Source organism: Nematolebias whitei, chromosome 1 (genome assembly GCF_014905685.2).
Source record: "Nematolebias whitei isolate Nwh7 chromosome 1, NemWhi1, whole genome shotgun sequence".
NCBI lineage: Eukaryota > Metazoa > Chordata > Actinopteri > Cyprinodontiformes > Rivulidae > Nematolebias > Nematolebias whitei.
The window spans coordinates 39406017-39420300 of NC_056498.1; the positions used below are offsets into that span (position 1 = coordinate 39406017).

The 14284-nt window shown below is 41.1% G+C and overlaps 1 protein-coding gene across 1 annotated transcript in view; it reads right to left on the reverse strand.

Moving 5' to 3' along the window:
• The window catches only part of dysf (dysferlin, limb girdle muscular dystrophy 2B (autosomal recessive)), a gene marked incomplete in the record, with an annotated part of 114172 nt that overhangs the window by 44712 nt on the left and 55176 nt on the right, over positions 1-14284 (reverse strand). Inside the window, 2 exon segments of the mRNA XM_037676856.1 lie at positions 956-967; positions 11903-11962. Coding sequence (XP_037532784.1) covers positions 956-967; positions 11903-11962 — 72 coding nt within the window.

Below are 14284 nucleotides of genomic sequence, written 5' to 3' on the forward strand. Positions count from 1 at the left end.
CAAAAACAAGGAGGACAGTGGCGCTCGAGGACCAGGACTGGACACCATTAATAGAGTCCCAAAATTCAAAACGTGTGGTGAACAAAAGTAGCCACCTGTGCTAACTCACTCAACCGAACCTCGCTGCTAACTGTATCATTCTGCAAATAAAGAAACTGACTCTGTCTCATTACAATCCAGGTTCAATTAAGTCAAATCAGTTCAATTAAGTAATACAGGCTAAGACATGCATTTACTGTAGGACTGGTTGGGGAGAATCGATCCAGCTTTAAGTATCTGAAGTAAATTTCAAAAATAAGAATGTCATTTATCAAAGTTAATCTTTATTCAGCTGGTTTGAAGCAGAAAACTATGGAGGCTGAGACTTTAAGGTCAGAGCAGGAGGATGTTTCACATCTGTAACTGAACAGAAACCCAAACCAGACCGTCCGCTCCAACATGTGGACATGTAGACGTCTCACACAGGTGAAGACACAAGAAAACATGCCAGCAGCTGCTAATATCCTGAAAGGAGAGCCCAAATATTCTGCAGCCCGCGGCTAATGTCCCTGTTCACCTTCATTCAACAACCATCTGAGCAAAAACCTGCTTTATTCGTTTAATACTCGTTCTGTTTGGGGAAATTTTAGTAATTCAGGTTAAAAAAAGTATTTTACAAAACTTTTTCTGGTATAAATCAGTCAGCCTCACATCCACTGAAGGTTAAAACAATTTATATTCAACCACATTTTTTATTCAAAATGCTCGTTTGTTGGTCTTTTACACTAAAATACACATTGACAGACTGAAGAAGTACTCGTTGAAATGTGAGAAACTAATATTATTTTTCTACAAATAGTTAAAATTGATTCACGTCTTTTGGAAATCTATAATTTGTTCAACTTTCTTCTGAACAAACGTGGTAATTGAACAGAAATAAAGAGAAAAAACAAAATGAACGTGTTTAAAAACTTACCCACTGCAACACCTAGAGTCCACATCGACCGCAGGCAACAAATAAAGACAAAGATTCAGTTCAGTCCTGTTGTGTTTACACACGCAGAAAATACAGACTGAAAGCAACCAAGCAAGCAATAAAGGGATAGTTTGGACCTTTCGTTGGAAGCTCTACGAACACTTCCGTTTGGAGAAAAAGTTTATTTTGGAACAGATTCGTGAGCAAATGGCTAATCCAACCAGGGCGCCACCACTTTAAAACTAGTTTAATCTAAAACATTTCACGTGAGCCCCGTTTATAAACCTTTACATTGCACTCAGTGTGGCACTGCACAGCTGTTCCAGCAGAAATATTACAATTATTTTGCAGGAAGGAGGCAAATATCCTCTGTCTGTTCAGCGTAAGGTAACCCTAGTAGATTTATACAACAGAAACACAACTCCCATTTAACTGTTTTAAGGCCTTATGGTACGGAAGACGATTAGGGCCACTGTACAAAAAAAAAATAAAACAATAAAAAGATTCTGAAATCAGACTTTAATCAAATAATTTTGAGGGGGGAAGTCAGAATTCAGGAATTTTATTTATTTATTTTCTTCACTGTGGCACTAATCGTCTTCCGAACAATCGAGGCTCTTTCTCAGTTCAAACTGAAAAACGTGACGCTCGAAGATGAAAGAATTAAAAAAGAAAACTTTGAAACAGAGCAGGGGGGTCTCAGGTTTTATATTTTCTGAGCTTATGGTAAAGTTTTCTCTAATCCGCTGTCAGTTTTACACAGATTCACACCTTCTTCATGATGACCCTTAGGAGGGAGGGTAGGGAGCAGTTTTAAAACTTGTTCTTTTTTACGTTGGAATTGAGAACGTTTCTCGTTCGAGAAATGAAACATCAAGAATCAAATCAGGATTCTTGCAGGAAGGGCCTCAGGCTGCACAGGAAGTGCTACAGCTAGATGTGTTTGCAAATAACCATAAAACCACACATGAAAAAATAGAATGCAAAAACAGACAACAACAAAAAACTAGAAGGTTCCTGGAGAAACTTTAACGGGGACTGCCACGCTGCTGCAAATGTGAATCTTCTGATTTGACAGTACTATGTGTTGGTGTTTGCTCTCAGCTACCACTATAACAAATTTCAGCTGAATAGCTCTAAAAATGTCAGAGCTAGGAATTTTTCCTCTTTAAGCTAAGGCGGCCATCTTGGATTTTTGATTTGGATTCAGTATGTGATGGGGAATGCTCTCAGCTACAATCTAACCAAATTCCAGCTCTGTATGTGCAAAAGTAGCTGATTTACTGCCATTTAGATGTAGCTGTGGCGGCCATCTTGAATCAAAATGGCTCCAAACGTTAATCAGTTCTAGAGATACATCTGATGATTACTTTCTGTGAGTTTCAAACAAATCCAACAGTGACTTTCTAAGTTTTCTTCAGGGGGGGGGCTCACAGCAGCAGAGCGAAAATTGTTCCGTCAGGAGTTTTGTATGGGAAAAATGGAATCTTCGTTTGCAAATTACGTCGCCATGGTAACTCGAAACATCAATTAAAGTAATAGATGCACATCACGGCGCCGAGCCGGTCATTTTGATACAACATTTATGGGGGTACACGTTACGGTTCAGGCCGCATTAAAGTTGACGGAAAACCAAGATGTAATAAATAAAGTTAAGAAACCCTGCGTCAGGTGGATAATAATCGGTGGCTGCCATTCTACAGCAGAATCTGGCATTAGAGTTGTTTTAAGTGATGTAATCCACTTTGGTCTTGGCATCGCTCCAACTAGACATTATTTTGTCAAAATTTCTCCAAACTGAGGTTGTTTTTAAAATATCCACTTCCAAAGATCTGAACTATTTCTTTAAAATGACCAGACTAACCACAGCCTGGACATAAAACTTGAGCAAGTCTTTTTTTTTTTTTACTTCAACACCTTTTTTAATACTCAATTCACCGGACACATCGGGGGTTTCTGCCCGAAACGAAACACACTCCATTAAGGGGAAAAATAAGATCTAATCCTTTAATAAGGGAAGGGCTGCTGGCATGAACGTCTCCGTGTTGAGTCACTCCGAGGTCTCACAATGTCCGTCTGTTCGCCGGGCGAAACCTAGATCTTTGTTTTGAAACGTTGAGGTTTGGACCAGATTCATGTTCATTCTTCTGACGTGAGTTATTTTTTTATATTTTTTAAGGTAACGAATGATGTGAAGCATCAAGTTTACAGAAACTGTTCACATTGGCAACACTGCCAGCTCAGATAGACGTGTTTCTGTGCCTGTTAGCAAAATATCTCACGATCAGTGGATTGTGTTGAAACTCCCAGAACTCACTCGTTGTACTAATTAACTCTGAGTTACTCCAGTTTAAGAAGGTTGTTACAGTTTATCACCGTACCTTGACGTCCCCGTCGCTGGGGGGTTTAAAGAGTGAATGTTTTTAATTCTGGAGATGAGTGTTTCTCTGGAATGGAGCCGAACAGTGAATGCAAATAAACCTTAATGTTTTAGGTGCAAGATGTTCAAGTGGGGAGGAGTTACACTGTGGAGAACAGACGTAGGTGTTTTTTGTTGTTATTGTTGTTGTTGTTTGTTTGTTTTTTGCTTGTCCGAGGCAGAGCAGAGTGATGGGTCCTGGTAAGAGGAGGGAGCAATCTAACACCAGGTGCAATGGCTGAGCCAGGGGGTGGCCAATGGTGGCCTTAGCCCCCCATAGATTAATATTTGGCCACCCCGAACATTTGAGGTAACAATACATTTATAAAATAAACACAACTATAAAACAGTTCCCTCAAATGATCGGGGTGGCCGGTTTACATACCATATTTTCCGGCGTATAAGTCGCTACCAAGTATAAGTCGCATCAGTCAAAAAAAGCATCATGAAGAGGAAAAAAACATATATTAGTCGCTTCGGCGTATAAGTCACGTTTATTATGGGTTTATTTAATGGTCAAAACAGCTTCATTTCGCCTGGGTGGCACGGTGCCATCTATCCATCCATCGTGGCCAGAGCAACGAGCTCTCCAGAGTTCCTCTGCCTGCACCAGCTGAGTGCAGCGAGCGTGCACGGGAGGACTTGCTGTTGCAGTTCTTCGAAATTTAAAGCGTCAGTCAAAAATTGCGTTATGAATATGGGAAAAAAAATAACTTGTATAAGTCGTTTCGGCGTATAAGTCGCAGGACTGACAAATCTATGCAAAAAAACTGTGACTTATACACGGAAAATACGGTACATACTTTGACGGCAGCAGCCATCTTGGATTTTCACATAGCAACCCAGTTTTCAACAGTGACCTTTTGTGTGTCTAGATGCAGTCACACACCAAAATGGGAGTCAGTACCTCACTTAATTTTCAAGTTGTCCAGCTCACAACACGGACGGATGGAGAATATTTCTAATTCCCTCCCTTGGCTTTCTGACTGGGGACAAAACTGGCTACAACCGTTATACTGAGCTAACAATATCATTTCTCTGAAGAACAGGAGACCTTCAGTTGATTATTTTCTCACAGAAGTAAAATTGTTCATGTGCTTGAACGTGTCTCTGGTAAAAGAAAGGAGGTAGACGTGCCTGAACACACTTCAGTGCAATCGGCCTCCACCCTGCAGCCACCAATCCTCCAAGGAACTCCGACTGGTGACGCACGCAGCCCCTTTTAACCTCCTGTGCAATAATGTACAACAAAAGTGCTCTTATGGCTGTAGGTTTGTGTGGAATCCCCTTTCTCCTGCTTCCCACAGTCTCAAAGAAACAACGGAGGACAGGAAACGTACGAAACTCCTGATTCTTTCCCAAAGCGGCAGCCCGACATGGAAAAGCACCGTACGTGGGGTTCAGCGCACACACTTGAGGCACCGTGTCTGAGACGTGAAGCGTCTGCTGTGTGTTAATGCGTCCTCTGTGTGCAGCCGGTGCCAAGCGCTGATGACAGGGGCGCCAGGAGCCGTATGTGTGGGTGTCCACCGCTGTTTCAGGGTGTGTTCCCTTTCAATCCACGGCTTTCGATTCAGACAGATTAGGGCTGTCGGGTTCCAGACTGCGACATGGATTAAGTACACGCTCAGGAGATGGAGTCTCACACACACACACACATTAGAGCGGTCTGTTGGGGTGTCGGTGCGGTCTGCAGACTATCATTACGCCCTGCAGGGAAAGCCAGGCTAACCAAAGCAACCTGGCACTGCCAAGAGCGACTGGGTTTACGTAAGAACTCTGAGCTGCTTCATTACAGGGATTTGAAGGGAAACCCCTCTCACAGCAGGGTCAGCGGTCGTGTTCAGTTTCTTCTCCTGGACCAGAAGAAATTTACTTTAAAGAAAAATGTAACAATTAGTTTTGCGAGTTGTTACTAAATGAGGGTAGTGTTTCTTGAAGGGAGGCATGAGCCATGCCACCTTACATGCTGGAGTTGATGGGATGGAAGCCTCACAGGAACCCTACCTACATGGAGCAAAACCTTCTGTTCTGGATGGATTTTTTTTCCGAACACAACTTCCCAGTAGATTTACAACCCCCAGGACCCTCAGACAGAAGCTGGTCCATCCCAAGGGCAGAACCCCCAAATCCCAACCATCAACAACCTTGGTTTAAAAGTTTGGAACATGCTCAAAACCACTGTGGACCTATCAAGCTCTGCCACGCATTACAAGGATCCAAATGTGTCCCTAATATGTGTCTAAAAACCTCAACATTACAAAAACTATCCAATGTCGTAGTGGGCTTGTCATAGAGTAGGAAAAGGGCCTTAGAGATATAAAGTCAATCCTGACAGGACAATTCTGCTACAAATTCTGGACGACCAAGCAACGTCATGGATATGCTGCCATCATACCCAACTCAGGACCCTGACATGCTGATACCGCCAAAATAGACCACCCCAATCTTGTTCCTGATATTTTGTGAATGCTGTTAGATACGTTCAGTGTCTGAAGCAGGCTCGGGAGAGACGATCGTCCATTTCAGGTTTATTTTACCCACATGTAAGGACCAAAAATCACCAGCCCTGGGCCATTACCTGGGCCAATCTCCATTCCACAAGCAACGGCGCCGAGCGTGGTCAGAACAAACGTTTTCTTCGGAGCTTGGCCACACCTCCCAGGAGGAGTCGCCACTCTCGACAAATGGGAAATCCTATTCTACTTCATGTGACCCAGCTCTCAACGAAATGGAAGAAAATTATATATAAAAGATTAAACAAAAACATCTACATTATAAAGCAATGTAGAATACTAAAAACAAGAACATGTCTGCATTGGGTTTTGCCATGAACTTAGCTAATAAGCTAGTAAGCTAATATATCATTCTAATAAAAATATATTTCAATGCTTAAAATCACCGTGAACCTTTCATGCTCCATCCCTCGTAATGGGAAACCCAACAAGAACGGCTCCTGCCAAGACCCTGTAAAGACCTTTCACGTTCTAGCTGAATTTTCACATCATAGCGGGGTCTTCTTCTGGTGTAAAGGGCTGCCTTACCAAGTAGTGGAAAGCCTCAGTTATAATCAGTATTTCGTAAACCTAACTGAAGTGTGAGGATTAATAACAAAAGACAAGAAAATTTAAATCTAAAGTGTACTTTCCCACTTTTCCTGAAACATGACTTTCAATATTTGCTATCAGTGTCTCATACCAAGTGTTGGCACCTTAGTCTAACCTTTGATATCACAGATTTGGACAAAATATCATTGTTTGGGATGCTGAACACTGATTTGGTTATTAAGTTGTATCAATAATCTCTACGAACCAACCGTGGTTAAAGTCGGTTAGTATGGCGTGACTAAGTCATGCAATGTTGGTTTCAAAGGATCTTACAACTGAATTAGGTACTCTTGCTTAAAAACACTTCAAAATGTGCATTTGGTGCTTCAAGAATAATTTTCAGAACCTGTGAGTCATTTTGCTCAAAGTTTAAATTTGACTGACGTTTTTATTTAAGTCGCTTCCTCAACAAACACGTCAGTGTGAAAAATGCGTAAAGACCAGGGAGCGTTCTCGCAGCAGAGCTGTTTTGAAACGTGTTTTTGCCATTTGTCCCTTGGCGGTTTAAAGGCAGAGCAGCAAACCTCAAACAAAAATCTGCGGCATTCTTTCACATAAACAAATGCTCTCCTTGCTATCACTGACTGACATTTACATCCATTTACTGCAAGTTTTTCCTTTAGATGGGTCCATTTGCTTATTTATGCCAGATATGAATACAAGTCGGTAAGCTTGTAATGTTGTGGTACTTGGCAACCTTGGCATTTGGTTTTGGTATTTAGTATTGGTGGTACTCAAAATGAAAGGTTTGTGAACCACTAATCTAAGGCAACGAGCGCCTGATGTGAAAGGAGAGCAAAAGTTAACTCATCTGAAACAAACCAGGGGTTTTGCATGTATGAAACAAAAACCCAAGACGATCTCTGACATGACGCCAAGTATCAAGCCAAGTAAATGAGACTTTTAAATACTTAATCATTTATTCAAACTCTTGTTGGTTATGAAATGTCAATTATATCATCTCGCTGTAGTAGCCAATAGGTCTTCAGACAAACTGTGGAATATGTCTTGTATGTAAATGCTGTAAACTACTGAAAGCTCACACCAGATCAGACACCAACCATCCAACCAAGACAAGAAGACGATCCGTGTTTTCCTTATGGAAGACGGTATTTTTGTGAATGCAGAGTGTTTAGCTAGCCAAACAACTTCTGGCCAAACTGCTACTCAAACTGTTTTATTATCCATCTTACACTGTATGCTAAAATAAATTTAAAAAAACGAGCCAAACGCACAACTATGGACTTGCAAAACCCATGCACCACCCAGAACTGCGCGGACATGTCTGAATGACATTCTGGGCAGAAAATATGTGCAGCGCTCGTTTTTTCTAGACGAGAGCAGCAGCTTACGTCAGCCTGTGGCTGTAATTAGCAGAACAAGAAAAACAATAATGATTTAGTAAGCTATGTTGACATCTTGTTTCTGGTCACAGCGCCATTAGAGGGCTATAAATGTGTGTTTCACAAAACTCCCCCGCCGCCGCCATCACCACCCTTTGAAAAATGCCACAATGCCGCCTGGCACGAAGCCATGTCAGTTAGTGTTTTTCTGGTCCTAAAGCAGCCGGCATGGATTTATGGAAGCGGAGGCGAACTGCAACACTTTTAAAGTGGGATTTTAACCTGATCTGACTGGCGTTTGGCAGAGGACCTGAATAGTTTTGATGAGAATCAATGGGGGAGGAGAGGTGCGGCAAAACCCCATTTTTTCACCTAGAGAGAAAGAGAGGCTCAAAAGCCACCTTATGTGAAAGTGATCTGAGAGATTTCTTTAATGGAGCTACCTTATGGCGAGGTTGGTTTTATCTGTGATAAATATTGCCGTCAAGCGCAAATCCTAGAGATGAGACATGACATTTTCCATCCGAGAGACATTAGATCTCTGTTGCGTTGAATGGGGATCGGAGCCTCGGAGGTTTGTGGAGTCACGACGCTACCGACAGATGATCTCCTTAAACTTTTCCAACTCTGAAACCAAATCTGGCTGATCTGCCTTGGAAGCCACCCCACAGATTTCGCTGCAGTAATATGGTAATCATCAGACGTACGTCCATGACCCATTCCTCTGGTTATGACCCAAACATTATACAGCCAGCATCTCTCTCTGGTGCCATGTGATATTAGCCCCTTCTTTTTCCTCATTCACTCAGACCTTTTCTGATTCTTTCAGTTGCTTTGCCTCCCCTTTAGTCAATTTCTCCCTCCTTAACCCCCTCTATTTATTCATCTTTCATTGTGGTAACTGTCAGCGTACAGGGAGTTGCGGTATAAAGGATCTATACCAGTTCTGTTGACTTTGGCCCAGTCCAGGCAGAAAGCTGAGCCTTTAATATGACTGCTTTCAATATCTGTCCCTTAATAAAACAAATAACTTTGTTTGGAGAGAAAGAAATAACGCCCCCAGCCCACTCCCCCAATTACAGCTGAGTAAGGAACGAAAGAGCACTACTGGATATGGATGTTTGTGTATGCAGTCTGCTTCGGGTCATGCTTAGTCTTTAAATTGACCTGGCTTAGAAAAATAAAATAAAAGAATGTAACAAGGAGCGCAGTCTCCTGTACAGGTCAGGGATTGGGTTTCTTCTGAAACCACAAGGATTGCAGCGTGTCACTCGGTAGAACCCTGATTTCTTTTTTTTTTTTTAAGTTTTTTTTCCCCAAGAGGAGAATAAGAAAGCAAAACGTAAAAACCTTCCATTTTTTCCACATCAGCCCTCAGCTCTCTGCAGCTAGTGATATCCATCAGTGTCACCCTCAGAGTAAACTTCACCAATAGAGAACTTTGCTCTAAAACTCACATGGATCATTTATCATTTTAGGACTTTTGTATGTGTTTTTCATGAAGTTTAAAAAAAAAAAAAAGTGCTTCAGTTGTAAATCCCTGTACTTTTTTTTTTTTTTTTTTTGTAGTTTTATTTTTTTTTTGTGTGTGTGGACTATCTTTAAGGGTGTGATATAAAGTAACTGTACTTTTTTGACAAGCTAGCCTCAGGAACCAGAAGAAAAATATGAAAGTTTTTCTGACAGCTTGCTTTATTTAAGTCACTAAATATTCTGTACAAAAGTAAAGTCTTTTTTTTAATGAAGTTAAAACATAAAGCTACACTCAGCAGTTAACTGCTTATAGCCTATGCCATTTATCTAACCGCAGGTTAAGATAGCTGCTAATGCTAATGGAGCTAATGGTGCATGTGGTTTCTGAACTCTTTATTACTCTTTACACAGTGAAATGTGGATTTTTATTTTTTTTAATGCTTCTCAGTTTACTACTTTTATGCTATTGATCTTAACGCCAGTTTAGCCAACTGCTAAAACTAACAGCGCTAACGGTGCTAACAGCTAGCCTAGTTTCCTTTGCGCTTCTCTCACACAAAAATGATTTTAGGACAAAAAAAAAATGTATGCGATGAGTTGTGACAACTTACATTATTTAAATCAACTGCTCTGCAAGAAACAGGCCTGTAATTGTTCTCACAGAGCTAGGAGAAAAAGCTGAACTCCACGGATGACTAAGCTTCTTCAGCTATAACCGCTAAAGACACTTATCAGTGTTTCCCATAGATAACTTGTCATGGCGGAGCATCGCTTCTGTGATTTTTGTCAACGGGTGTGGGGGGGAGACACGTTCTGAGCTGCGTGCTGTTTGTCCTGACAGTTTTAAAAGGGGGGTCAGTGTGAGGGAAGAGGCAGCGTGAGCACTGACGTTAGCTTTTTAGCTAGCACGCATGTATGTATTGTGCGCCGCTAGTTTTGCGCTATGTCATTAAGACGGTTGGGAGCTGGGGGGTGGGTCGGTTCGGTAGGCGGGGCACTCAGTCCTGTTGATGGGGCGGGGCGCCCCGCTTGTACAACGGCAGGGGCACCACTGCCTAACATTTAGCGCGGTCTTTGCACTCCTAACATGAACTGAAGCTGCACTTCACAGCTGACTACTTTGTCATTAATCTTACAAGACGTTCAGCTAATTCAGTTTATTTATAAAGCGCTAAGTCACAACGGAAGTTATCTCAGGGCACCGCACAAAAACATTCACATACACACAAAAAAGGACAACTAGTAAAAGTTGTCTTTCTGAGGAAGCAGCAGATTGCGCTGAATCCTCACTTCGTCACATGTTCCCATACTCAGCGAGCACAAAGGCAACAGTGGAAAGAAAAAACTCCCCTTTAACAGGAAGAAACCTCCAGCAGAAACAGGTCAGGACGAGTGGCCACCTGCTTCGACCAGCTGGGTTTGAGAGGACAGGAAGGAGGCCTCCAGTTCTGAAGTTAAAAACCTCGGTGTTATTTTTGACCAGGATGTCTTTTAACACCCACATTAAAAGATTTACCAAAACCTCCTTCTTCCACCTGCGTAATATCACTAACATTAAAACCTCTGATCTAAAAACAATGCAGAAAAACTGGTCCATTCATTTGTCACGTCTAGACTGGACGTCAAATACGTCTTTAAAACGTCTTGAGTTGATCCAAAATGCTGCTGCCAGAGTCTTAACTGGCGTTACTGGGAGAGATCATATCTCTCCAGTTTTAGCTTCTCTCCATTGGCTCCCTGTCAAATCCAGAATAGAATTCAAAATCTTACTTCTAACCTACAAAGCCCTCAACAACCTAGCTCCATCTTATATTACAGATCTTATTGTTCCATATTTTCCTAACGGAGCACTTCGCTCTCAGACTGCAGGTTTACTCGTGGTTCCTAGAGTTTCCAAAAGCAGAATGGGAGGAAGATCTTTCAGTTCTCAGGCTCCTCTCTTGTGGCACCAACTTCCAGTTCCTGTCCGTGAGGCTGACACGTCGTCCAGTTTTAAGTCTTTCCTTTTTGATAAATCCTACAGTTAGGGTCGGATTGGGTTTCTTGAGCTGCCCCTTATCCTATGCTGCTATAGGCTTAAACAGCTGGAGGACAAATTGACCACATTTCATCAAACAAATTGTTACAAATGAATAGTTTCTATTTGTAATTATTTATATTTGTATGTGTTTTTTTATTTATATTATTCTTCCAGAAGTCTTTTGAATAAAAGACGAAACGTTTCAACAAAGAAGAATCCGTCCAGAGGACCTGACTCAACCTTGAACTGAACTGTGTTTTGTGCCTTTATATATATTTTTATTTACACTTTGTTGTGTTTGTTTTAGTCTGTAGCTGCAGGGACAGAGGACTTATTTTATTAAATATACATTTGTATAAATTATAGTGCTGTGGTGTGTAATACAGTATTAGTTATATTTAGCCTTTACTGTTTGTTGCCAGTGCAAACAGACCAACGTTAACGTTCACCTTCACCTGGAACAGGATGCAGAGGAAAAGGTAACGCAACGTCTAACTGGATGGTAACAAAACGGTAAATACAACAAATGAACAGGTTAACGTTTTACACGAATGACATTAGTAAAAATGTGAGTATGTTACCTACATGAAGGCTGGAAGTAGAGGTTGAAAGGTTAATGATAGCTGAACTGGCTCCATCTGCAAGCTACAAGAAAGCATGCAAAAGCACAGACACGTAAAAACACGCACGTCCAGGTTAGCCGTTAAGGTCACGAACACTTCTTAACACAGCGTCACGATTAGACGTCAACGTTTAGTAAAACATAAAAGGACACTGAAAACTACATAGAGCCTCTTAGGCTAGAAACTTCCAGAAATGTCAGTATTTATTTATTTTTTTTACTGTAGTGACACTTTGGGAAACGGCAGCAGTTTTTACATCCACAAATTCCAACGAGTCAAAGAAAATTGGACACAGATTATATGTTTTGCCGCAGAATAAATCAAAAACTGGTCTCAAGGATTAAATCTTGGTTGGTGGCGCTAAAGCTAGGTGTTGCTAACCGTAGCATCCCATGTAAATAAATGTGCAACGCAAAACGGATGTAAATGTAAAGATTTGTAAAACAATGTTAGCGTGAATTGGTACCAACTTTTTCAGACTAGAGTTGTTTTAACATGTTTTAAATAATCTAGCTTGGTCTTAGCGTTGCTCAGGCTAGCAGTTAGCTCAGAAAAAAAAAACAGCTACTTCTGGTAGCTACTGGAGAATATACGGTAGAACACCAACCGTGGAAAAACAGGAACCCAAAGACGAAACGTCAAACTTGAGAATAATTTCTGAAAAGTTGTTTTCAGCTAGGAGGCCGTCGTCAGTGATAGCAGCGGACTAGAACGTTCCTGGAGAAACTTTGATGGGGACTGCCGTGGGGCGGCCATTTTTAATTTTTGATTTGACAGTACTGTGTGTTGGGGTTCACTCTCAGCTACCACCAAAACAAATTTCAGCTTAAAATGGCAAAAATACCAACGAGTTAAAGTCGCTTTTTTCTTTTAAGCTGCGGTGGCCATCTTGGATTTTGGAGTTTCGGTAAGTGATGGGGAACATTCTCAGCTATAACCTTGCCAAATTTCAGCTCTATGTGTAAAAATAGCTGATTTAAAGCTATTTAAAATTAGCTTTGGTGGCCATCTTGGACTTGTTTTATTCAATATTTATTGGGCATTGGTCTCAGCTATCACAACACCAAATTTCAGCTTAATATCTCTAAAAATGTCTGATTTTTTTCTTTTTTCTTTGTAGCTCAGGTGGATATCTTGGATATTTGATTTGCAACCAGAGTCTATGAAAAATTACTAATAAAAATGGCATCTTTGTTTGCAAATTATGTCGCCATGGTAACTCGAAACACCAATAAAATGAATAGCACGCATCACTGTGCTGAGCCGGTCGTTTTGATACAACACTTGTGGAGGTACACGTTGCAGTTTGGGCTGAACTAAAGTTGACGGAAGAGTAAGATTTAAAGCAGGTGAATAATAATTGGTGCTATCTTAGTAGGCAGCCTCCAGATATGCACAAATGACAGTTAGTTAGGTGTAAAAATAATAATAATAACACACAAAACACAGATATACATGTAAAAAATCTAGACCGCAATGAATCACAAAATACTCCCTTTGAGAACGGTAAGTATCTGTATAAGTATCTGTATAAGTATCTAACGGTTTAAGTATCCTTAAAAATGTCACAACTCAGATGACATGAAACCATGTTGCATATTGTTGTTTGAACGACGTCTTTTTTTATTTTCCAAATTACACCCACTAAATCATTCTCTTGTGCAGAACTTTCAGTTGTTACCACAAGTCTATTGTTTGTTTGCGTTCGAGTTGTCTTGATGTGAAGCCGCTTTAATTAGACGAGGCTGCTGGTGTCAGGAAGTAAACAAAGCGTCGACGCCCTCCTTGGACACGTTCCGCCCTCGAACGCAGATGGATTTATCTTGGCTCATTCTGGGCATTTTTGGACCTCCCATGTTGGTCAGGGTTAAAACCCAACGCGCTCGGACACAACGGAATGAACATATGTGGTCTGAGAAGGCGTCGGTGTTGAAACAGTGAGGCTTGGCGGTGTACAAGCTCCTAAAATATTGTTCTAGCACAAAAGCTAAATTAAATGTTGGTTGAAACTTCAAGAAACGGGAAAAAGACAAAGAGAAGAAGGAGAAAAAGGAGAATCATAAAAGAAATAAGACGACAAGAGGTCGAAGTCCTGAACGGTTCTTCTCACACAGATGACGTTGACACGAATCCCAGGCTTGGACTTTTTTCCTTAAAACACTAAAGTCCTCCAGTGATTCACTGTCGCTGAATGTTTCTTCTGCAGTCCTTTAAGGGCCAGTTTAGTGGTTTTCCATGTTAGAGCCCATTAACTTCAAGTCTTTTATCCTTCAACGTTAGTTAGAACTTTTTCCAAGACGTGCCATGTCACATTTACTGAATGCTGCAACTCTCGGTGTACAGT